The sequence below is a fragment of the Lethenteron reissneri genome, chromosome 38 (assembly GCF_015708825.2).
Source record: "Lethenteron reissneri isolate LAM-NWPU_2019-01 chromosome 38, ASM1570882v1, whole genome shotgun sequence".
In the NCBI taxonomy this organism is placed as follows: Eukaryota; Metazoa; Chordata; class Hyperoartia; order Petromyzontiformes; family Petromyzontidae; genus Lethenteron; species Lethenteron reissneri.
In genome coordinates, this window is record NC_083816.1 from 882,482 (window position 1) to 908,509 (window position 26,028).

The 26,028-nt window shown below is 44.7% G+C and overlaps 1 protein-coding gene across 1 annotated transcript in view; it reads left to right on the plus strand.

The window, feature by feature from the left end:
- LOC133351727 (guanine nucleotide-binding protein G(i) subunit alpha-1) overlaps positions 1–23,436 on the plus strand; it is a 29,446-nt gene extending 6,010 nt beyond the window's left edge. The window contains exons 5-8 of the mRNA XM_061567158.1: positions 15,796–15,924; positions 18,164–18,293; positions 19,288–19,441; positions 20,129–23,436. Coding sequence (XP_061423142.1) covers positions 15,796–15,924; positions 18,164–18,293; positions 19,288–19,441; positions 20,129–20,319 — 604 coding nt within the window. The 3' untranslated portion in view covers positions 20,320–23,436. The remainder of the gene's footprint in view (positions 1–15,795; positions 15,925–18,163; positions 18,294–19,287; positions 19,442–20,128) is intronic.
- The last annotated feature ends 2,592 nt before the right edge of the window (positions 23,437–26,028 follow it).

Genomic DNA, 26,028 nt, shown 5'->3' on the forward strand with positions numbered 1-26,028 from the left:
GATGACAGAGTCCATTGTTAAACATATATTTATAACCAATCTCATTTGTTGTACAGGTACAATTTACCTTATTTTACACGTTCAGTGGATCACTTCCATTGAAATAGATGTTGTTTGTGCTCGCAATGTTTGCATATAGAATCGTGCCTGTGAGACTCGTAAACTATATGCTAATGTTGGGCAATACAAACGAGACAGTCAATATCAGCATGAGGGACTACATTCTGGAATCGTCTCACAATCAGTCATGACAGTTGAGTCACGTTGGGGTGAATCTTGAATCATTACATGTCTGCAAGTGCGATGAGTCAATTCACGAGTTAGATTCTTATATTACAGTAGTCCCTCGGTTAACGTTTTTTAAATCCGTTTCACAACTACTGTGAACGCAAATAACTGTTAATCGAATACAGTATAGGAATAACACGTTAAAAGCATTAATCTGGAATGTAAACAAAGCCATGAGAGTCAAACTGCTCATAAATAGCCGTTGCTGATTGGCTGAGGGCACGCCCCATTTACGGTTTGGCCAAAATTGGCGCCAGCGTGCATGACGTAAACGCGTTACTGTTAATCTAAATTTTAACGTTGAGCAAAACCACGCGGTCCTATGGGAGGTGAAACGTTAACCGAAAAACCGTGAACCGATGTCACTGTTAGCCGAGGGACTGCTATGCTGGTGTAAAGTCATGTTTGTTGGTGGTTGTGTAACCCAGCGCTTTGTAGGCGCGGTGGGGCTTGTGAGATTCATGCGACTCGGATGCAAGGTGGCCAGGAAATGACAGCACATGTTTGAGCTGGTATCCCCTTGTACTTGTGGTTTTTTTTTCAAGGGGCTGCAGCTTCCTGATACGCGTAAACACATTGCATAATAACTTGAAACATTACGCAGTGATTTAAATACGATCCCATTGCTCGGGTTTGGATGAAAATAAAACCCAATACAGATTTTGAAGCATCAGATTATCGATTGCATGGGATCAGTTTGGGATCCTATTGTTAATAATAAACGATTCATGTATTCCTATTAATTACGCTGTCCCACTATAACACTACACGAGTTACTCCTATAACACATTGGTACAGTAGTTGTAATTCTATTTTTTTATTTGCATAACATATGCGAGTACATTATTTGAATCTTTCGGGCAAGCGATTGCCCTTCCTTGCCTCCATTCCCTGCTAGGCTCTCTGGGCCAGGTTGTGCAACCAGCGAGCAAGGTGGGGGGACACAGACCTCCATGCCTTTACCTTGATTCGTTTCTTGAGGACATGGAACTTAGTTGAATTTGACTTGTGTTGCAAAACAGAAGCAAATAAGTTGCACTGTATTAACATGTTTCTATTATCATCCCAGCCTTCGTGTGGATAAGAGGAGTGACTTGAAGTGGCAACACATTCATCCTATTTTACGTGTTTATCCGCAAGTTGCTCCTTGAATAAGAGGGAAATGGATGGATAAACATGTATATAATTGGATCTGAGACTGTATTTCAATAAGACGAATTAGCATCCGCTTTTACTTACCAGGAGGCAGGTGATTCAAAAACGTTACGCTGATGAAAAGTTGTGGCTGGGTTTGAGTGAGACATGACATTCTTGCACCCCTGGTGTGAAAGCTTCCTTTTTGTAATGGCGATAAAAAGTAAAATAATTTACCCTACGTTTGGAATTTCGAATGGGCGTGTGACTTCCAGATCATAACCACAAACAGTGTGGGAATTTGCCCTTTCCAGTTGCGTTTTTGTCTTTTGCGTTACCTTTAGAGGGTTGTCATGTTCCATATCAAAACTCTTACCTTGACGAGCGGGAACACCGTAAAGTAGAAAGTCAAATTTGTGTGCTGCATATGGGCACCGCTTTGTATGGGGCAGAGGGAGCTTTGCATTCTACAATTTCGAGTGCTTGTTCAGTACTAATGTAAAAATCTCTTTGAGTCCGACTAACCTCCACCCCTTGGTATTGATTTACGCAGCAGTTTGTAATGTAGTTTTGGAGTGATGGTCACTTTTGAAAAGGATAAAGAATAAAATACTATAATTATTCCCAGGACAGTTTTATTGTGGGATTATAATAATTGCGGGTAGGGCTGAAAGGGTGGCATGCTTGCTGCCCAAGTTAATTTGTGAAACGCATCACGTTTTTACGATGATCGTTAAGTATTTTACATACTGGCTTGGGGTTCCCCCACTATTCACTTGTAGTCATTCAAATAGTTAGAATAATACTCGCTCTGCATTTAGCAGAGCCAGTATTGATGTGCATGTAATGCGGCACTTTATTGTAAATATGATATAATTCGAAGCTTTTTTTAACTGTTTTGCCTTATTCTTTGGGTCTTTCGGTCAAGCCACGTAGATAGAATTAAAAAGATCAAGACATTTTGATTGCAACACAAGCAATTGTCATCAGGTGAAAAATAGCGGGAGAGCTGCTGAGGCAGGATGTTATAAAAGTGTGAGATGGGTATAGCCCAAGGGTCATAAGCGAAGTGGGTGGGGCTAGTGATGAAATTTGCATGTCAATGTAAGATCGGATAAATTGAAGAGCTACCTCCACGACGACGAAGCTGCGGAGGTGGCCATTGTATTGTGAGAGATTAGCATGTCAATGTAAGATCGCAGAGCCACCGCCACAGTGAGGAAAATGAGCAACGGTGGCTGTGTTAGTGAGACATTTAACCTGTTAATGTAAAGACATTTAACCTATTAATGTACTAACATCGGCAGGTAGAATGGAAACATCACAGCCAGTTATGACTTAAACTGGTTAATAACGAACTTCCAATGATTGCTCAGTTTGTACCCATCTTCTCGGTTGAAATTGTGTCTGTGTTTTTATATATCTGGATGGCTTCATGAACGAATCTTTGCTGATTGCCAGTGGGTTTGCAGAGTACCTTCGTCTTGGAAAAATTAATTACGTGTGAGTCCACTGCATTAGAACAATGATCAGCCACGGCTGAGGTATTGGTCCTACCGTGTTTCAGATCTACCTTATGTTCACGAACACGGTCCGAGACGTGTCGCTTAGTTTCCCCAATGTAACTACTGCCGCAGACAGCTTAGTTTGTAGACACCGCGATATTGCATGTCAGGGATCACATCCTTCACAGATGGGATCAGATCACGAATTTTATGTACCGTGTTGAATCGAACCTGGATCTTGTGTTTGCTCATGATTTTGGAAATCTTTTTAGTGACCCCTGCTATGTATGGCAACGTGACTGTTTTGATTGGGTCCTCAGAGGGTTATTTCCCAACGGTTGGGGTGAAAGCTTTACGGATTGTGTAGTCTGAATATCCATTCATCTTGAGGGCTTGATGTATGTGTTCCAGTTCACTGGCTAGGTGGTAATAGTTGGAAATACATCGAGCTCTATGGTGTAGAGTTTTGATGAGGGAATTCTTCTGGGATGGATGGTGGTGGGAGTCATGTTTCAGGTAGGCATCTGTATGGGTGGCTTTCCTGTAGACAGTGTCCCAATGAGCCATCTGGTCTCTTTTCGATTAAAACATCCAAGAATGGTAACTTGCCATCCTTTTCCACCTCCATGGTGAATTTGATGGCTGGGTGTATGGAATTGATGTGGTTGAATAATTGGCCCAGAGCTGGTAGGCCATGTGGCCAGATGGCGAACATGTCATCTACGTACCTCTTCCAAATTGTTTCATGAAAACATTGGCTATAACTGGAGATAAGGGAGAACCCATTGGGGTACCTTCAACTCGTTTGTAGAATGTTACATTCCAGGTGAAGTAAGTGTTGGTGAGGCAGTGTCTAACCAGGGCCGGTATATCAGCATTCAGTCCTTGTTGGACCAAATCTTCAATTTTTGCAATAGTGTCAGGCACAGAAACTTTGGTAAGCAAAGATACTACATTGAAACTGACAAGCAAATCACCTGGAGACAGTGAGATGTCCTTAATTAACGATACCAAGTGAGCTTAGTTCAGTACAGCTGAGGTGGTCTTACCAGTGAATGGTTGTAAGGTCTCAGACAGAAATCGGGCCAGTTTGTAGGTGGGTGAGTCAATGGTGGATGCGATAGGATGAAGTGGTGTACCTTCTTTATGGATTTTTGGTAAGCCATCAAATCTGAGTGGTCTAGCAGCAGAGCGTTTTAAGGAAAGCCACTTGGTTGATTCGATTAAAGATGTCGAATCAGTGATGATATTGTTTTGCCTTAGCAAGCAATTACAGGGACTCCTCTACTTATGAACAATTTAGGTTCCAGAGGTCTGTTCGTAAGTTGATTTTCTTATAAGTCCAACTTCACTCCTGTCGATTCCAAACATGTTGTACGGCATGTACACTAATAACGGGGAATGGCTTTAAAAGTTGTATAATCTCCTGTAGATGTAGATGCTGATGATTCTTCATATTGTGCAGATGTCGATGCTACTGTTTCTTCATGTTCTGCAGATGCCACTGGTTCTTTATGTTCTGCAGATGTAGATGCTAATTCCCTTTTGTGCTCGTGTTTCCTCTCTCCTCTCTTGAAAAACTTACCAAGAGATATCTGCACAGTTGCTCTCTTCTCTTCACAAAACAACTTCTAATAGGCAATAGCAACTTGACATACAGACCGGTTTGTTTGTATCTCTGAAAGTTTGTAAGTCGAATTTTCTTAAGTAGAGGAGTCCCTGTGGTTGTTTTGTAATTATGTTTATGGATAATTTGACAATCGTAAGGTCTGCAGTCAGAGTGTACTTGAGTTAAAATGGTGGTCTGTGATTTTCTCGGACTATCAAACCAGCTGGGATGAATTAAGGAAGTAACACTCCATCAGAAGTACGTAGTTGCTTCCTGCAAGGAAGGCCCCTTCCACACCACAGCAATGTGGCATTTCCACCACTGGTCGTCATTCACAAGTAGAGACGAGCAACAACGGAGATGTGTTGCTTTTCACGGAGAAATGGCTTGTCTCTATCTTAGCAAATGGGTGGAACATTGAATCTTGAGTGCTGGTTCTTTGCATACCATTGAAACACACAACATGAAGAGAGGCCCCCTGTTTAGCTTTCTAGACCATAGGGGCAAGTGTTATTATTCTAGGCATCCAAGGCCATCAGAAATGAGACCCAGGCTGTGGCCGGGCCTTACCTGGCACGGCTCGGCACTTTCCCCAGTCCATTGTTTTGTGGGTTTTGGTACCTCCTGTACCTTGTCTTATGCCTGCAAAGTAATGAGGTAAAATTTTTGCTTGTGTTAGCTTACACTTTCCCAAGCATTAACATGTGTAATTTTTATTAGGTGTGTTTAATACAAAACGATTAAAACACAGCCCTAAAGTTTACTTTATTTAGAGATGCCGTTGACCGCACGTGTTTTATGTGTCGATCCAGGTGATGTCATGACTTACCATATGGGAAAACGACCCAGTTAAGAGTATGTGGCTCCATTGGCAGTGAGCTGCATGGCCGACCCCAGGAAAGCTGTGTTTGCCAGTCTAGTGCTCACTCACATGGTTCAGGAAGGCTGCCAATGGAATTCAGGCCAGGCCCACGTGCTCGTTTCACAAGCTGTGCAGCCTGCGCGCTCTTCGGTGGTCACGGGATCGTGGCGTTATTTTAACGCTGGTCTGACGCGCATTCGGGGTGGTGCGTCCAGAACCACGCTCGACCTGCCTTTGCCTCATTCTTCACACATACGCATCCGTGGCACGGCGAATAAAGTCCTGACTTGAAATAAGCCACACGGGGATCGATTCTTCACAATCACAGGCTTGTATAAATCGGGAAACTTATGACCAAATGACCCAGTAAGGGTGCGCAATGTCGTCAGATATGGGAAGCGTGGCAGGTGTTGCTGAGCAGTGATAGTGGTTGAGTGAGTGACTACCACGCACGCCAGGTTGGCAATACGTGGCTGCGGAGATGTGCTGCGAGGTCAGCAGCGGCTAGTTCAGCGATATCAAATGTTGCACTGTTCTTCTATGCTCTCACGCCCGACAAACACGGTCGGTTACGTACGGTGCGAAATAAGTTAAACATACATACATCCAGCCTTCATAAATCTGCGCTGATTGGTGTGGTAAAAAAAACTCCATGACATGCGAGGCATGGGGAGGACCTGGTTCAGCAGGGACCCCTCCATTCATGTGTACATGAATGGGGGAGTCACTGTGTAAAGAAACATCCACTTCTCACACTGCACTGCCCGAAATGATTGTCAAGTGCCATACATTTTTTTGTAAATGGTTACTAAAAGCCTACGAATAGAAAACCAGTGTGAAATTAGATTTGAATACATGTTCTTTCTCCTTCATGGGAACCCGCTGAATGGGAATCCTAGTAACGTGGTGTTAATGCGTGTGGCCCAAGGTGACATTTACAGTAATTGTAGGCTAAAATGTAAAACCGGTATGTGCGATGCCTCTGGAGACAGAAATCCACCGTGTCACCTATTCTGTTATGTTTGCTTAGCAGGCTGATCGCCGCTGGCATTAAAATATTGAAAGTGTGGCTTTTGAAATTGTGTGGCAATTTAGCAGCGTGACCTTTTGTGTTTTCACTGTATTGCAGAAGAAATATATTTTCCGGTGTAAGCAAAGGATGTGTGTTCGCAGGATGATATCGGCTTATGCAGCCATAGCAATAGGTAATACGAAGTGGACCTCTATTATGCAATTACCGTGTTTCTTTACAGCCGTCAAATTATAACGCCACATTCAAGCCTCATTAGGGCTGCTGGTGCTGCATCAGTCTGCTGTACACGTACTTGCTAAGCGAGTGTGCAATACGTGGATTGCAATAGTTGTGCCTTGCGTACCTGTTTTAGTTTCCTTCTTGTAACATTCCTCGATGAGTCCTAAGTTTTTGGTCGCAAATGACATTTTTTGGCAGTGGAAATGTAATTCAAATTAAGCATCTATTTGCGACAGAATTGAGGTTTTCGAAAAGGTGTATTTCTGGGTTTGATGCCCGTCGACTGCAGACATTTCACATGGCCACCGTGTCGAGCGACTCGTTAAGAGGCATGGATACGGAGGTGTTGTGCCTTGGTGGCTCGTGCCGCATACAGATTGCCCTTGGCAGTGTCATGCGTCTTCGCGCTCCCTAGGCGACGCATGCACCTGCCGTGTCATTGTGCTCATTATATTTCTTCCCCGTTTTCTTGCAAGAATATAAGAGATTGCCTGCCAAGTACGCGTCTGTTAAAAATATTGATGCGTGTGTAATGCACTTGCGATTAATATACAGGAAAGTGGCAGGTAACTTATTTTACTGTAGGCGAAAGCGGTGTAACTATGACTCTCCATTACCTTCTGTCACGTGGAGATGCGTGTTAGGTTAGGATGAACCCTTTTTCCTAATCGTAAAGGGAGGAAAAGGTTGTGGGGTAAGTTACATGAATTTAAGTGTTAAGGGTTAAGCAGTCATCTCAGATATTTTTATTTGAGTTCCTGTGAATTGCACAATGAGGGAGTCGTAATGCGAGTTTGGAATCCAGCAACTCGTGGTTGGTGTATCACAGACATTCTGCCCGTGTGAGACCGAGCTAGAAGAAGCAGCTCCTGAACCAGCAGCGTTGGGAAATATGCTCTGTGACATGCAAAGTCTTTTGTGATTTAACAATGTACATAATTTACAGTTAAATGACTAGCTTTGATGTGATGTGCAAATGTAATAATATATAATTTGATTGGTTGTTGGGTGAAATTAGCTGTAAAGTGTACTTTTCATTTCCCTCCATAATTAAATATTTTGAGGAGACATAGCATTGCTTCAAGTCTCTTGAGCACAATTTTGAAGATGTGTAAGCAAATGACAAAATAGTGGATTGATTTGAGGGTCACTGTAATTGTTTTACATTGAATGAGCTGAAGAGCCTGGCAGAAATTATAATTTACTACGTTTTAGAGATCATTTAAAGTACATTTTGTTATTCAGAAAAGTGAAACATTGCTAATGATTCACTTTTTGTACATTGCTGGGCTCAAGATAGTGGCAGAGATGAGACGTGTTCTAAGTCACAATAATCACCGTGGAAAAGAAACCCTGTATTCCTTTGTTATAATAATTAAGATCAATTTAGTATTATGACAGTGTGCTTATACTGGGCTCCGACCGGTCGGTGTTGCAGTTAAAGTGATTATATTTCTTCCAGGAGGGTGCAGTTCAAAATCCCTTCGGGAGTTAGTCCTGTTGAATGCTCATTCGCCCAGAGAAACACTGGATTGATCCGTGCTGTGTCTGAGGACTCGTTTACACGAGGGGTTTTGTATTTCTGTTTGTAGCTGCAAATCGGAGTACATAGGAAGGACCCTGTGTGTACGAAGATATTTCACTCAATGCCATGGACGTTAAATATAGATGTTTGTATTATTTAAATTGACAAAATGTATTCCCAAGTGTTTTTGGGCAAATTTGTCGTCAATTAAAAGCCACGTTTATTCATTATTTTTAATCACACTATTTCCATACCAGTGTACATTTGGCACACTACTTTTTTTTTACCAGTTTAAACTTTGACAAGAAGCTGCTGGTTTTTCATATTGTAATGTTTCTTACATTTGCGTGAAAAATATATCAACTCGAAGCTATTCGTGACATTTGGCAGTTCACAATGCCCCCCCCCCCTCCAGTAGAGACCATAGTTCCTGTCAGGAAACCTTTTTAGCTCGCGTATTCCTCATTCTCACTGCAGCCGCAGCCGGGCCCGTCACACATGGCGTCGTTTTGAGGTTGGGTCAGAGAATCCGGATTTTGCACAGCATCATCGCTTCCTAGCCCGACCCATCCCAGGCAATGGCCCAACCGATGGCCATACAAGCCCACCCACACTCACTTCCTCATCCCGAACTCGTGGTGACGAGAGAGCTGCGCCATCTCCACAAGCAGCTCTGTGCCACCGTGGGGTTAACGCGGAAGCGAGACGCCCGGCGTTCTCTGCGACGCTACTTGTGGGCGTGTACTGTCATGGCCGCGTTGGCGTTAAAACATATCCCAAACAAAAAATGTATCTACGTAGCTTTTAGTTTAAAATCTGTAATTCGTTTAAGAGTTATAAAAAAAAGCCCATAAAACATTTACTATTTTATGAATCACCCCCAGCTGTCGAGGGTGGTGCAGAGATGGAGAAAGGGGAGGGGGTGCCAAGTGGGAGAGGCTGATCCCACGGAGGCCTCATGGCTCATGGAGCATGGGAACCCCGGATGAGCAAAGTGGGCAGCATTGATGGAGTCTTTTGACTTCACGCACTCCAGCAGGAGGGTATGGGGGTTACTGCGGAAGCTCGGTGGAGCTGCACCCTCAGAACATCGGGCTCGTAAGGCGACTGCTTATGGGATTGCGGCGCAGTTTCTCGGCAATGCAAAAACAATCATAAGTCAAAAACAAGAACGCACAGTAAAACGATCCGCAAAAGATACACTCCACAAGCATAACAAATTCTCCCTCTGTCTGTAGCTGTACTCGCAGAAGAAATAGATGCTGCACTGGTGGTAACAAAGGCAGGTGAAGCCGCAGGAATAGATGGGATTATCCAGAATTCCTAAAACACCTTGGCTGCAAAGGATAAAACCTGGCTGGCGAAACTTTTTTCAAAAAATCATTGCCACGAGCAAGCGTCCAAGACTTTGGTAAAAAGCAAAAGTCATTGCGCTCCTCAAGCCAGGAAAACCTGCTGATGACCCGCACAGCTACAGGCCAATCTCCGTTCTTTGTACAGACGACAAGCTACTGGAGCGATTACTGCTAACTCGACTCTCTCCTCTCTTGGAAGCCAACATACCACCTGAGCAGGTAGGTTTTCGGCCACAACGAAGCTGTTGTGACCAAGTCCTCGCCTTGACATAACACATCGAAGCCGGCTTTCAGCATAAACAGAAAACAACGGCTGCTTTCATAGACTTGTCCTCTGCATACGACTTGGTCTGGCGCCGAGGATTTCTCTTTAAACTCGCAAACACAATCAAGTGCTAAAATACAGTTTACCTCAGCGCCAGCATGCTCAGTGACCGTCAATTTCGCGTCCATCTCGGAAACCGGATCAGCTGCCCACGAACTCTACAAAATTGCCTACTGCACGGGTCTGTATTAGCACCAGACCTGTTTAATCTTTATACCAGCGACATGCCGGCCACATTAAGCCGCAAGTTCATATGTTCAGATGATCTAGCATTGGCCAGCCAAGCGACAACACTCACCGCAGCTGAACTCCGACCAAAAGAAATTGTAAGATTATTACTACTACTGGCGACTTAAGCCAAATCCAACCAAGACAGTGTCCTCAGCGTTCCATCTCAACAACGCGGAGGCAAAAAGTACGCTGAGGATCGAGTTTTGTGGTAAAGCCGTCACCCACGACCCACTCCGGAAATATCTTTTGAGTGGTGCTTGATCGAAGTCTCACCTTCAGGCAACACATTGCGCAGTTAAGCAACAAGATAAAAACTTGTACGAACATTACCCTTAAACTGGCGGGAACTCGTTGGGGCTGTGATGCGCAAACACTTCCGACTGCCACGCTCGCCCTTGTGTATTAGACGGGAGAGTTGCTCACTTGTGTGGGGACACAGTGCTCACACTCGCATTATCGACACACAGCTGAACATTGCAATGCGTAGCCATCTCAGGTACACTGAAGTCGGCGCGGACCCAGTGGCTCCCAGTGCTCACCCACATCGGTCCGCCGCAAACCCGTCGTGAAACAGCGGCCGTTCGGGAGTACCAACAAATTATCGTTAACCCGCACCTTCCGATACATCGGGACATAAACCCAGTGCCACCTGTTCGCTTAGAATCAAGCCTCACTCCACGCTGCAAATGTAAATGAAGGTGAGAGATGGAAGCAAGTCTGGACTGCGGCCGACGTAAAAATAAACATCTCGTACAGGACCTTACAGCCGAACCTCCTGGTTTCAACCTTCCACTCTGCCAATGGGTCGACCATCAACCGAATTGGGACCGGGTAGGGCCGATACGGGCACCTGATGCACAAATGGCACATCAAAGATTCGGCGGCCTGCGAGTGCGGCCACGAATCCCAAACGATCGACCACATTGTTCACAGCTGCTGTCTTCACTCCTTTAAAGGAGGAATGGGCGAGATCCACTCTGCGTCTGAACAGACACTTTTGAGTGGATAACAAATAAAAAATACATCTTTATGCTGCTGCTAGGAATACATACGAAAGAAAACCCAAGGCCCCTGGTGTTGATGCTGGGTCACAACTGGGCCAGCATTGCCCCGTTCCGTTTGGCTGTAGAAAGGATGCAATCACAACAAATATGAGTCCAGACGCATTCTTCATCACCATTGTGTGTTTTTCTTGATTAGTCGTGGGGGGAGGGGGTATCATCTCCGACTATATAAAGTACTAGCCGTACTACCCGGACTTGGATTCACCACACCCGGCCGCCTTCGTCTCCCCAGTGGTGATGTTCACACCACAACAGTTACTTGTTTGAGGCTGAGTCGACCTAGGGGATGCCCAGGACCGGTTCAAATAATCGTCACTGGTGGAGGCCGTGAGCAGGAATCGAACTCGGGTCGCCAGGTTCGTAGCGCAGCGCGCTAATCGCTACACTACAATGCGTTACGTTTCCACATGCACGGGTCACATGACAGATTTGACGTCACAGCTCACTTGCCGTGCAAAAAATCTCTGCATTATTTAGCTCCCCCCCCCCAAAAAAAAAAACTAAAGTGTATTTTTATAATTTTTGCATGGTGTACAGTCTGGAAAGTACCCACATGGCAAATTTGCAGTTTGTTTCATGTCGGGAAGTACGCTAAATATTTTGAACAGACACACATATTCACAACTTTGCCTTTTATATATATGGAGATATATTTTATATTTTTTCCAGATTAATATAGTTTTGATGAAATACAAATTCTCAGCCACATATCAAAACATGTGACCTCAACTTTGAGAGACTGACTGCTTGAGCAAACGGGCTATTTAGCCCACTGCTTTGTTGGAGGACCACACCCAGACTGAAAGACAATGCTTGAAGGCACAAAAACATGTCCTCACGAAGCCTGTCAGCAGCCCTGTGAGCCACATGATTGACACCCGAGGTAGGGCTCGCATTTCACTCTGGGTTAACCTTGGTGCTATGTATGCTCGTGATTTCTAGTTTGGGATTAAATTGACCGCTCGAGTTTGAGGCATTGTTTAGGGAAGGGAACGATTAACATTTATCAAATGCGTACACATGGCTTGTTGGGAGGGGCAGGAAGCTGAATGTTCGGTGAAGGGAGATTGAAGCCGAATCCTTAGAGATGTAACATTTTAATGACTTCTCTCCGAGGTGGGGTGGAAGAGGGGGGAGTATGGAAAATGAGTCTACCCCTTTGAAATTGTTGAAAAATGTGACCTTTTGTGTTGGTAAGAGTTAGTTCAAAGTCAAACTGTCTCCCTGCTCTAATTATCAGAGGGGCGGTGTTCAGTTTAATTAGCAAAATTCCACATTCCTTTGACATGAGCTCGTCTTGTTATAGGACTATCTTTAGTCAGGCTCGGCTCAAAATTATAGTTGTTGAATATGGTTAAGCCTTCTGGTTAGCAGTGCTTTCCACAATTGAACCATAATACCTTGCTGATCTCGTCAAGAAGTATAAACCATCGCACAAACTCCGGTCATCCTCGCAGCAGCGGCTTTGGCTAACCATCACACAAAGACGCTAGTCACCGCATCGCTCACTTTCAGATGCGCTTCTGCTGGCGTCTGCAACGCTCTTCCTTTCGATTTTAGGAAACTACCGAAGCTATGCACTTTTAAAATCTAGTTTGAAGACTAATTTCTTTAGAACTGCTTTTTGCGTTTAGTTTGCTTTCCTTTTCCATATCTCAGATTAGAACGGTTGGCGAGGTACTCTGTGAAAGACGTTCTACGTACATGTAATGGTTCACCCCTTTATACTGCGATTAATGAATTGCCACACATTTCATCATTAATTCAATTGGGCTTTGCAATGTGTGCAGAATCCATAGCAGTATGAATATATAATGTATAGGGAGCAATTTTCCTTCGTATGGCTGCTGATGTAGATGCAGAGCAACAACTACAATTTCACATTAAGATCGTCAAACTAGATAACCGTGTCAGGAGCAGCGGAGTTGCTTATTGCCGTGATGTCTCCTTCGTATTTGTGGATCGGGGTGTTGCGTCATTACACGTTGTACGGTCTGTTCTGGATGACCACAGTTCCACGCTACTGGAGAGTTTTTCATTTTCCATTTGTGCTTCAGGTATCCGCATCTGCCATGGTTTGTGCAGTGGGATGCGGTTTAGGGTGGACCATGAGCTTCGTGGAAGATTAAAACCCAGGGAACGGCTACGTTGAAAATAGGCTCCCATGGTCGAGTTAGTTTGAAGTATTGTCAGATTGAACATAATTGATGTTGTTATTTCTAGTGCCACGCCATAAGACACGTTTGAACTCTGGACGCCACATCACACTCTGTTGCGGATGTTTCCTCCCCCCGGATGCCGCTACTTTTGAAAGGAAGGTGCAACCCACTGAGCTATTGTTTTCCATTTTGTTTTTAATGTCACAACAGCACCACGTGGCAACACTGCGTGAGGTGATACTGGATCGTGTATCTTGTCTGACAAGCTTCATTCTTAATTTCTGCAAAAATATGCTTCGTTTTAAAATTACTACTCAAATTTCGCATTTTCAAGTTGATTTAGTTTACCCAGGTGAGAACCGGAGACCAGGATGCATCTCATTTGCAAGAGTGAGCTCAAACATTAATCTGTCGGAAGGGGGCTATGGTTGATGTGTGTAATCCCAATTAAGTATGATAATAGGTTTTTCCCCTACGTGACTTTGCCGAAAGAACCAAAGAGTAACAAAACAGGTGTTAAGATGTTAAAACACCAAACTGCAACCTTTTACAAGGAATCATGTCTGCATTAACCACAATGCTTGTGGTCAGAATGCAAACAAAAAACACACTCTAATAATATATGCATTGTCCTTGAAACTGATTGGTACACACCAGAGACAGCTTTCTTTTGAGCCTCGTCTCAAACGGTGTTAGACCAGAAGACGCCAAAAGACAAACACAGTCCAAAGTAATTTTATAATTTGGAAAATGTGGAACCCCGAACGCTTCGGAGGACGAGTCTTCGCTTCTTTTCAGTGATGTCACGGGAATCTTTGAGGTCCTCTGCGAAGCCGACAGCGCGTACTAGTGTTGTGGTCACATACTCGGCTCCACGTAAACGGCAAGACTGGCCCAGCCCAGGGTTGTTCACTCGATGCTGGGGGGGACAAAGCCTTCTATAGCGCAGCCCCAAAAATCTGGAACATCGCCTCGTTGCATGCCACCGGACATCTGAAACGTGCCGAGAGCCTCTCGGTTCCGTGGTCTGTGCAAGACACGCACTGGTTCAGACTTGACTTACCATAAATTCAAAAATAAAAACGGTCTCTTTGCTTTAAATTAATTTTATTTATTTTTATTTACTGCTTTTAACTTTATTATGCGATTTGTTGTGTGCGGTTGCAATTTGCTTTGCTCTGTCGGTGTTGGCCGCTGAGGGCGTGACGGGTTTCTTTTATCACCTCTGCTCTATGCCCCCTGTACCCTTCCAGTTCCACTGTAATGTGCACCGATGCTGACTTTATTGAGGGCAATATTGTTTCGTAAAATGAAGATGGATTGGTTGTCATTACAGCCACAGTAATAATCAGGACGGCCATTGCATTTCAACTGTGAACCTCTTCAAGCAGTTGAACACCACGTAGGCTTTCACGACCAATATTATCCATAACCTGTGACCACCGGACATAGCCGACTGGCAAGGTTTGTTCTGTAAACAATGGGCTACCGCCAGGCCATGCCACCACCTCACTTGCAAACTACAGTAGTTTACAGCCTATAGTGCTCATAGATAATTCACTTGGGTACAATACAACTAGTTTATGGTAATTACTCATGTTAAGGTGATGTGGATATGGGATGAGGCAGCCTGCATCCGATTTTAAACTATTACTAAAAACGACTAATATCCAGCAGTAGATACAACATCGCTGATGGTATAATGTCCTTATGAAGCAACTTAAGTACGTATCATCTAGGTAACATCAACCCTGCTAGTTTGTCATACTATCTAAAAACTCGGGGTTGTTCGGGGGCGCCTGTGGCGCCCCTCACAACCATTTACGACTTTCGGCCAGGAAAGTCACAAAAAAATTGCACACGAACGACGCATTCACTCAAGCACCCGATGCTCCGTTTAGAAGTGTTAAAATGAAACATCTTTAAATTGTATTATGTTTTGAATTAGATAATTGTATTTCTTTATTAAAAGCTTATATAATTTTACATCTGGAAGACTTCATTGAAAATTACATTTCGTGTCAATTATCTCTCGTCGTTAAGTAGACGGCCTTGCTGTGGGTTTGGTTCGATGCGGACTTTCACCTGTTTGGGATTGCGGGATCGAGGTAAAGCGACATAGAGCTGGCCGTGCTAGAAGACCGCCGTCTGCAGATCGATTCCAACGTAATCGAACGTCTGTCCCTGCGCCTCCGTCGTTCATGCAGGGGGCGTGTAGGTTTGCAGCGCCCCCTGCATGGAAACGACGTAAAGTGCAGCGTTAAATCACAGATAGACAACGCATCAGTGTTATATGTGGGTTCACATTGCTTCAAGTGACAGTGAGGATAACGTTCATCACAGCTGTCACGAAAGTTGGAAGCTCATTAAATTGTATTATTTTCGTCAGTGTTGCGGTAACATTCACATCCATTTTTAATTGTTGGGTTTATTTATTGTCACGAGTGCTTTTTTCTTTTTTTTGTCTTCTCCACTTGCGTGCTCAGCTATCTGAACGACCTGGAAAGGATCTCGCAGCCAAGCTACGTGCCTACGCAGCAGGATGTGCTGCGTACGCGGGTGAAGACCACCGGCATCGTGGAGACTCACTTCACATTCAAAGACCTTCACTTCAAGTGAGAACGTGCTCATGCAAATTTCCCGGTTATCACGCGTCCCTTACAGAATAAATAACGTAGAATTTGTCACGTGCGGTTTTTGTTCACTCTCGGAGAGAGAGGGGGAGAGGGAAAATGTTTTGAGGCGCGAGAAACCACAGGCAAGCGGGAAGGCAGCCAGAACCGGTGCCTACCATTGTTCAAGCTCTGTCGTCCTACGTTGGGATTGATGGGCAACTCCATGAATAAGAGTTTATGAATTTGGGAGAAAACCGGAGTATCCAGAGAAAATCCACACGTTGTGAGGGTGCTACCACTCAATCTGAATCGAGTTGCTGTACTGCTATTCCCTGGCAAGCCAAGCTATGGTGACCATGATGCTCAATGATTATAGGGAGGGAGTTCCACTAATGTGTGTGATCTACCAACTCCTCGCTGCCTTCACGGTGCAGGATCACTGGCTTGCAGCATAGCCACCAGCACACGGGTTGTGCTAAAGGGGACGGCGAGTGGTAGCATTGAGTAATTATCTGTTCATCCTGTTCACAGTGGTGTCCATGTGCAGTGCTGTACAAGGTACTTGGTACATCCTAGCCACAGATGCCGGACCCCTGCGTAGCATCACTGCTGACTCCAAGCCCCTGATTGTTACCACAGAAGGCCAATCTCTGGATGTGCCTCAATGAAGCAGTATATGCAGTAACGCGGTAGATGTTGTGCAGAGCACAACTATTTACTTGACATCTGCAAAAAAGGAAGGGATTCTCATCTGAAACGTTCTCAAGCTCACCAGTGTGCATGTTGCATACAATTTGTGATCAGTCTTAGTTTGTAGGAAACATTCAATGCATGCTTGCAGGAACATACTATCTGAACTATGTATTGTACAATGTACATTTAAAACAAGCCGACATGTCATTTCATAAATTAGTACATGCAATAACTGGGAATATGGTTATGTACGTGTGTATGTTGAACTTCTTTCGCAATTTACATATCCAACCGTGCTAATCGGAGGCGCAGGGGAAGGACAACAAACTAAACACATATAGCAGTACTAAAGGAACGAGTTTTTAATCTAGATGATTTAATAGTGCATAGCTCCAGTGGCTTACTAATATCGGAAGGAAGAGCTTTCCAGGCGGCCGCAGAAGCGCATCTGAAAAAGCGAGGGATGCAGTGACCATCTTTGTTTGATGGCAGCCAAAAGCTGCCGCTGTAAGGATGACCGGAGTTTGTGTGATGGCTTATGCTCTTTGACGAGATCAGCAAGGTATTGTGGTTCATTTGTGGCAAGCACTTTGTGTGTATTGAGCTTGGTGCAAACATGTGAAATGTTTAAAGAGAAGAGGGACGAGTATCTGTGTTGTTTTGGCATTGCAGGTAACGAACACAGACCGCTAAAGAACATCTGTGATTAGGAGTCGGGCATCGTGTGCTGTTAAGACGTACAGTGGGACCCCATTTATCTGTAATAATACAGGGATATTGACCAATAATCGAAACCGCGTATAATGACAAACCATTTAATTGCAACCCTTACAACCCAATGTACAGCACATCCTGGTAGCGGAATGCTAAACATGCAGCAGAACGCAGATCTGCAGAGTACTGTGCAGTATATCCAGGTCCCAATAAAAATTCCATAGTGCGCAGTGTTGTAGCGCATTCCACATAGACAGCATCGCATCGGCCCAGCCATAGCTCACACCGCATGTTGTGTGGAAAGAGGTCCGTGTAGCCCCCGGTCTCCACTACTGCACATCCCTTGCAGATTGAGGCAATGAAGCGGGATAGAGGTTCTTGACAGAGATCCTTCCTGAAATGGAGTTGATGGGCAGTGGTGAGGAGAGAGGAGAGGGCCTCCTGCATCTTCATCCGGTAGGAAGTGGAAATGAAGTGGCAGTGGCCATTCTGCGGAGGTGAAGTCATGCACCCTGTTGACCGAGAAGAGGTCGTGTAACAGAACTTTTAACCGTTCCTGCTGCTGAGATTACGCTTGGTGCAACCCATGCAGCGCACACTGCGTGCGACTGCGTTGAGGCCGTCACATTGCTCGCCACCATGGGAAGTGCCATCATGTGCATCGCTGCTTGCGCAACCCTTGCAAAATATGTCGCTTTGTAGCACGAGACACGTTATCCTAATTTGGGAAATGTCTTTGCATTTTTTGAAGCACTGCACGACAAAGCAGTTTGTGTTTGAAGCCAAATGCGCATACGTTAGTGGCGGGTTTTAAAAGTGATCCTCCCTGCAGGATGTTTGATGTTGGTGGTCAGCGGTCCGAGCGCAAGAAGTGGATCCACTGCTTTGAAGGGGTGACGGCCATCATCTTCTGCGTGGCGCTCAGTGCCTACGACCTGGTGCTGGCTGAGGATGAAGAGATGGTGAGTCTTGCCTGCTGCCTCTTCCTCATAATAATAATTAAAGCGTCTTAACACGATGCGCATCTCTAGACCCTGTACAGGAACAACTACGTCACACAATGCAGACGAAACTTCACATATTTTCGAAACTTTCCACAGCTGTGTGGAAGTCAAACGTAAAAATTAGAGTTAAAATTAGATAAAATATTTAAACCAGTAGATGCAATCTGGAGCTCATGTACAGTACCACCCTGTAAGGGACAGCCTATTTAACATAGACACAATCTGACACAACCTTCCTGTGAAGTCTAGGTTTAGTGTTCGGACGCGAACAATGAGAGGATTCACTTTCTTGTACGTACCTCCCGTGCACACTTGTGTTCTTTTTTTTACTTTGGCATCATCTCTAAAACATTGCGAATTATACGTGTGTAGGTCCTAGTCCACCTGTGTGTGTGTTTAAATATGTAGATAGTTACGTGTTCCTTGACTTGTTTCACAGCGTTAACAGGAATGTACAACGTGGCCAACGTGGTTTATGAACCCATTTTTAATTGTCAATAATTGAAACAAAGAATAGACATCTGAAATGTATAAACGTGCATTAAAATATTCCACTGCATTGCCAATGGAATATAATGGCTTCATGAATGTCGAAGTGTCCGAGTTAGCTTGTGCTATTTCTCCGTGTAAGAGTTTGCAGCCGCACGATAGCAAAAAAACACATGAACAGGCATAGCAAGTGGAAGACGTGAGTCTACGTCTGGGCGGTGTTCTCATATGAATGGAAACTTTATCAACACTGAATTCTCAAGGGTGCATGGTTACAAGGTTTGCGCGTGTCCCCTGGCCTTCCCTGATAAATGGGCAAGTGGATAAGAGGGACCTCCAGTGCACACGCTCGTTGCGCACGAGTGGGTTACAGCGTTTCGGGGAAAATAATCGAACGGCGGGTTTCTGTTGATATTGCAATGCTCTTCTATGATTTTTTTCCTGGAAAATGTATGTTTTGCAGAACCGCATGCACGAGAGCATGAAGCTGTTCGACAGTATCTGCAACAACAAGTGGTTCATAGAGACGTCAATCATCCTGTTTCTCAACAAGAAGGACCTGTTTGAGGAGAAGGTGACACGGAGCCCTCTCACCATCTGCTACCCGGAATACACAGGTAGCTTGCAGTCGTGTCGCAAAGTGAGCACAGTTGTGTTTGTAGTCGCGACGGTCTGATGAATGTGTGCCTGTGTATATGTTTTTGTATACGTGACAACAGTTTTTGGGTCACGTGCAATGATCTGGCCATATTTGTGCAGTCCAGACCTTTCACCACCTAACATAACCCAACAAATTGTCGCGTTCAATTATTATTGTTTCCATAAATTAATATTGCTTTGTTGCAATGGCATTTTTTTATTCTGATGTGAATTGTTAAATGGCTATAACATCTTGAAGTGTTTCAGTACGTCGACACGTGCTGTGTGCATATGTCGGCAAGGATTGAACACACGTTATACAAAGTGTAGTCGTAATATATTAATAAACTCAACACTGTCTAAACCACTGCCTTAAAAGAAGAGCCAAATGAATTGTGCCATGACAAAGGGGCATTGCCCAAAACATCACGTTGAATGTTTTGTTCTTTGTAAGGCAGTGTGATTGACGGTTTTGACGAGTTTTGAGTAATTTGTGCACAACTTGCAAACACGGTATCACCAAACGTCACTATCCTTACGACCAATAGCCCTGTGGGCTTTCACCGTTATGTTTTCATTGCCGCGTTGGCGGTAACATGCAACCTCGCTCCGAGTGGAAGTAGCGCAGGAATGCAACGCATCTGTCGGTTGTTTATTTCTTGCAGGAGGGAACACTTACGAAGAGGCCGCCGCGTACATCCAGACGCAGTTTGAGAACTTGAACAAGCGGAAGGAGTCCAAGGAGATTTACACCCACTTCACTTGCGCCACAGACACCAAGAACGTACAGTTTGTGTTTGACGCAGTCACCGATGTAATAATCAAGAATAACTTAAAGGACTGCGGTCTTTTCTAGGCTTGCTCTGAAAACACACTCGTGGTAAAACATTGTTCTTGTGATGATGATGATGAAGTGATGAGGGTTAGTAATGGTCCATGCCATAAAAACACACACACTTAGTTTATTTTGTATTTCAAGTGCACCTTTTTCAGAAATTTCAATGCACACAGAAGCCAGCGGTAGTATGATAATGGTTCAGCGTACTCCATTGTTCTGCACGACCCTTTGTCCCATCCAACGTGTGATGACAGTTGTGACGAAGTAAGCCTCTCCCAACCCTGTGCATGCGAGCTATATGGCTTGTGTGTGCGGTGCAGCCTTGACTAAGAGAAGTCTGGGGCGGAACATCGGAGCCTTGCGAGTCCCCTCTCCAATCTGGCAGCTGGAACGTAGCGCTGTAGCGCTGCACCGCCGCGCGATCCACCGCTGTGTGCTGGCACGTTACTCACTTTATCTGCTGCACTCATTGGGTAAATTATCTTATCGGAAGAAAACTAAATTTTCATTAAACTGAAGCTGATATATTGATGTTTTGTACGTAAACAAAATGCGCCAGTCATCCACCAATTTATACGTTTGTAAAATATCTTAGTTTGTCAGCGATGTCCATTACGTACGTCTCACAATTTTCCTGAAGTATCAACTTTAAACCATGCTTCACGTTCTCCCGTGACGTCTGTGTTACACTTGTGATTCCATTGTAATGAGGCGCTGAACAAGAGTGAGAGGAGAGAATTGAGTCCAAACTCCTCCAATATCCACCCAAAGGTTTGTAAGAGACCAACATCCCACACCCCGCCCGCTTAAGTCCCTCTGTATTTTGCACCTCGTGTGCTCCCTAATCGGCCAGGACTCTTCATTCCCATAATCCTCAGCTCTTATTTTCAGTCACTTTAAGGCAAGGTTGGCCGCCAAGTTCAGAACCTTTGGTCCAGGGGCTCGGTGTGTCTCGTAAATGCACACACTGCGGTCTGTAAAGGCACGTATTTTTCTTCACAGATTAAACAACTTCAGTGAGCTACTACTGCTACATCACAGTTTAAGGTCAGAGTAGCCATTGCAAGTTTTAATTTTTTTGCATTTTTCTACAATTCAGAGTTGTGCTGCTGACGGTAGTGTGGGTACGGAGCATCACTTTTCTATTGCAAGACTTAGGGCAGCCGATGCTGTCTCATTGCAAATGCCTTAATTGGTAACCTCCACGACCAATATATTGTGTTATCATTTTTTAAAGCGAATTAGTCGATTATTCTGTGCCCAGTTGCCATACAGTCGCAAATTTTAACCCTTGCTAGACCAAGTTATTACTTGGAGCCGACGTTGTTAGTATTTTTTGTGCGCGCAGGCAATTGACCAAGCTGAGAATCTAGAGTCGCTGGCTGGCCTGAGAGCTGCAAGCACCAAGTCGGAGGTGCGGAGGCTAACGCTGATTCTGTGCGTTGGGTAGCCGTGAGCCGAGCAGCTGCAGGATACTCCGTTTCCAATTTCTAACTGTGCGTGTGCTGTGGCAGTGTGCGGTAAACCATTTTACTCACCATTAGGATCCATGAAGTTAAAAGTATTTGATAAGATTGCCATAGATCTCTCTCTCCACATTGAAGTCGGAAACCTGGGACCTAACCTTTAGGGGACCGTGAGCTTCATTGAAGTTCATTATGCTCGAAGCATTTCTCACCTCGTGCAGTGCAAACTCGCTGGTCGTTCACGCTGGCGGTTGACCCACGTTATCGTGCGTGATTGGAACATGCCACTACATGAACGGTCGCACAGAATGTCTCGTAAACCGTCGTGCAGGATTCCTTGGTCCTTTTAATTGCGGATCTCATTGTGATGTGTCACCAACATTGCAGGTAATGGGTGTCTTGTAGAAAACTGTACTGGCAGCAGCGTTTGGATGGATGGGTAGACTGCGTGTAAAGAGCAGTTCTTTGTCTTTTAGGAACCGCCATTCGCTGTCGGTAGCTCTGCAATCCTGAATGCATTCTAGGCAGACACGCAAGCCAGTGTGCATGGTCCTAATACACGGTGCCCATTTCACTTTACTGTGGACAACCCAGAGTAATCACATTTGAATTGAAGAGAACCAGCAAAAATAACACGTGACAATTATGCGCATGAGTTCTTTATAAAGGTTAAACGTTGCATTTCAGCACTGCAAAATTATATTTTAATATGAAGATTGGTTCGTGAGTGTCTTTTTGTTTCGTTTCAATGTCCCTTACTGGCGATTCCATAAGTCTACATCTAACGCACTGTGCCGTGTGATCCTCATTACTTGTCCAATATTTGTTTTCCGCAACAGCGCTCCGTGCTTGATTGCTGTAGGAACGACCGATGAGATGATCGTTCACGAGGTTGTTTGTGTGTCCAGGGAGCAGCCAGTCGAGGACAAATCTCATTCAACAGATGGTTTTATTTTGTATTGACCGTACCTTTGTTAAACTTGATATGTATATGCATTTCTCTCTCTTAATCTTTGCCTTATACAACAACGATTCCATAATTTCAATTAGGCTGTGTTAAGCTTTAATGTTTGACGCATTGTGAAAATAGTTTGGTCCACTTTGATTTTCATTGAATTTAGTTTCGCCGACTTTGTGTTTCACAACGTTGAGCACTAAGCTCCTAGGTTGGTGTAGTCGTGTACGAGCGGTCTTGTGTCCTTGAGCATAACACGCTTTGTGCAAGCCGGCTTTCACGTGTGTGCGTGTGCGCGATTAACCATGATTGTTTTTTGCTCTTGCCTTCATAAATCAGCCATGTTTAAAATTAGCCATATTTATGGGCGATTTCCTCTTGACCGTTCACGAAAATGTACTTTGAGTGACTTTACTGTGCATGTCTGCAATGCCTTTTCACTGTGTCAATGTTTTGCCTCAACGCAGGCATTGTGCACATTTTTACGTGACCTTAACTCGCGACATTCCGTGCACGCGCGCGTGCCGTGTCATCTCGTGACGGAGTCTCTTCTGCTTTTAACTGGATGCCGACACCAACTCGGAGACCAATTTTTTTATCCACGTCGTTTTTCCTTGGCTTCTCCGCGACTTGTGTACATTGCTTTTAACATGAAGCTTAAATACGCCTTTTGTGAAAATGTGTTGCTGTTAACAATAAAGAATTTCAACACTTTGACATTAGAATTTTCGATTAATCGTAATCATAATGGAAATTTCCAGCGATGGGGACAGGATAACACAAACTAAATTAGTCCCCTCGGGTTCAATGTCTGGGCTACCTTGCTATGAAGTGGAATACACCATTAGGAGTAAAAGCAGGGTGCCTCCCTTCACGGTACGTGATTCATCACATGAACTGGGCTTGCTCGTTCAAATCTCTCTGCACCTCAAAAGGCCCTACAAAGCTGAGAGATGACGAAGGTTCTGCACAGCCTTCTCAAGCGGAAGGAGAATTAAAATCGAGGGGAATGGTGATCGATGGCGGACCTTGACAATGCACCTGATCAAGGCCTCCCCAGGACGTCGCCGTCTGTCAAGTTCCGTAATGGGTCGAGAGAGCTATCCGAGGTTTAAGCCCATGGCATTCAACATGTACTTTAAAGCTTTTAAAATAACGTGTCACCGGAAGACAATGCAATGCATGTCTTCATTCGTGTGACGTTCATTTTTTTACTCCGCAAATTAATCGAGCGGCCACATTTGACACCAGCCTGAACTGGGTTGCGACCGCTGTGTTGGCTATGTTGGAGGAAAATTTGGCTTTTAAAACGCCGTGGTTGCTTGTTTACGGAGCAGCATAACGTGATGCGTTGATGGGTGAGCGTGACGGCAATTATGTGAAAAGCGAATGCCAGGGGTGACCAAATCCCCACACTCCGGTTCCCGTTTACACTTCGTTGAATTTCAATTTCTCCTAATTGCTGTTTTTGCCATGAATGGTTTTCTCTCCCTGTAGAGTGAATCCCTTGATGTTGTTGGTCATAACCAGAGAATAACAATCGTACTTTGAAGTACTTTTTAATTGGCGAGGCGAGTTGCATTTTTTTAATGAATGGAACACGCTGATTTCGTGAGCTGTATCATGAAAGGTACTTTAATGATTTAACCACGCGAATTTGTTGTTTACGTTAAAACATTCTAAGCGTTGGCAGCCGTGATAGATAATTGTGCCCGACGAAATTCGAGGGAGCAACACGTTCAGTGAAACTCCCTTGAGAAGCGACCTGGTTGTCACATGATAGCCCAAAGAAGTGGGCTTGTCACGTGGCTTGTCACGTGGACATTTATCGCAGCCAAATACTCGAAACGCGTGATGTTCATTCTGAATGTGGAGGGGAAAAACCGGAGGACAGCGGAGAAAAACCAAAATCCACGCGACCACTGGGAGAGACAAATATACAGCAGCAGGCGCCAGAGTTGGGGTCGAACCCACGACCCTGCATGCCAGGCGAGGTAGTTAACATCTAGCCACCGTGGTGCCCCTCACAATCACTTCTCACAATTATTCACGAAACAAGGATAACAAAGATGAATTTGCCACACAATTTAGGGGCCATCCATTGAGTGGGTACGCAAAAATCTGCCGACTCGACCCCCCCCTCCCTGTACGCACGCGGAATTTTTACACCCCCCCCCCCACCTGCGTACGTACAGCTTTACGCACCCCCCCCCCCGAATCCTATAGAACGGCCGATATTTAATCCACGCAGAAACGATCAAGGATTAATAATAGTAACGTGTTTAAGCAAACGGTCCACCGCCGGACAATCTTAACTCATTTGAAGGCCAATGTAGACAAATTATTATCGAGGCTTCACCCCCCCCCCTCCCCCCGTTTCCTATGAGTACATTGGGTTACCCCCCCCTATGCGTACGTACTCAATGGATGGCCCCTTATTATAATCTGCGAGCATCACGGTTAGGAAGCAATGCCAATTAGCGCGCACGTGCAAAGGTGGAGTATGAACTTTTATTGCACCGTACGTAGCCAATCGTGCTCATCGGGAGGTGGAGGTTGTGGATAAATCCTCCTCCTGTTTCGCTCTCAGGAGGATGTCTGTCCCCTGATGAGGCTAGTTGTACTTATTGGCGAAACGTACTCGAATTGTAAATGTGGGTTTACTCTCCCACACAGCTGGTGTGCTGTACTCGTAACTAAATGGAATGTTTTGTTATCGTGACAAAACCTGCTAATCGGCTGTCGGGTGGTGGCGGTTTTAACGACACATTTTTATTTAGGCGATTTAACCCAAAAACCTCATGGATAATATTTGTCACGAAAGCCTATTCGGTGTTAAAATCCTTTTTCCTCCAGCACTCGTTACAATGGAGCCGGCCAAACAGATGCCTGCCGCTTTCCAAATTCAGCTTCCATGGGTTTCGACATCACCATTTAAACTTTTGAAGCAATGTTTTGTTTTGCAAGGCAAGGCCCACTGAGCTACATAGCTTTTTTCAGAAGCGACCTGGCCACTAACGATAGCTCAGGGAAGTGGCTTATGATGTGGAAATGTAGAGCAGCAGTCAAATACTCTAAACGGACGTTTCTAAATGTGGACGAAAAACCCGGACGACCCGAAAAAAAATCAACGCGACCACGGGGAGAGAGACACGCAAACTAAAGATTGAACCCACGACCCCCTGCATACCAGACGAGGTAGTTAACATCTCGCCACCACCAGCAGAAGCACGAGTATAAGTGACACGATCAGCAGCAGCAGCGGCAGCATGATAATCATCTGCAACAGCAGCAGCACACGTCATA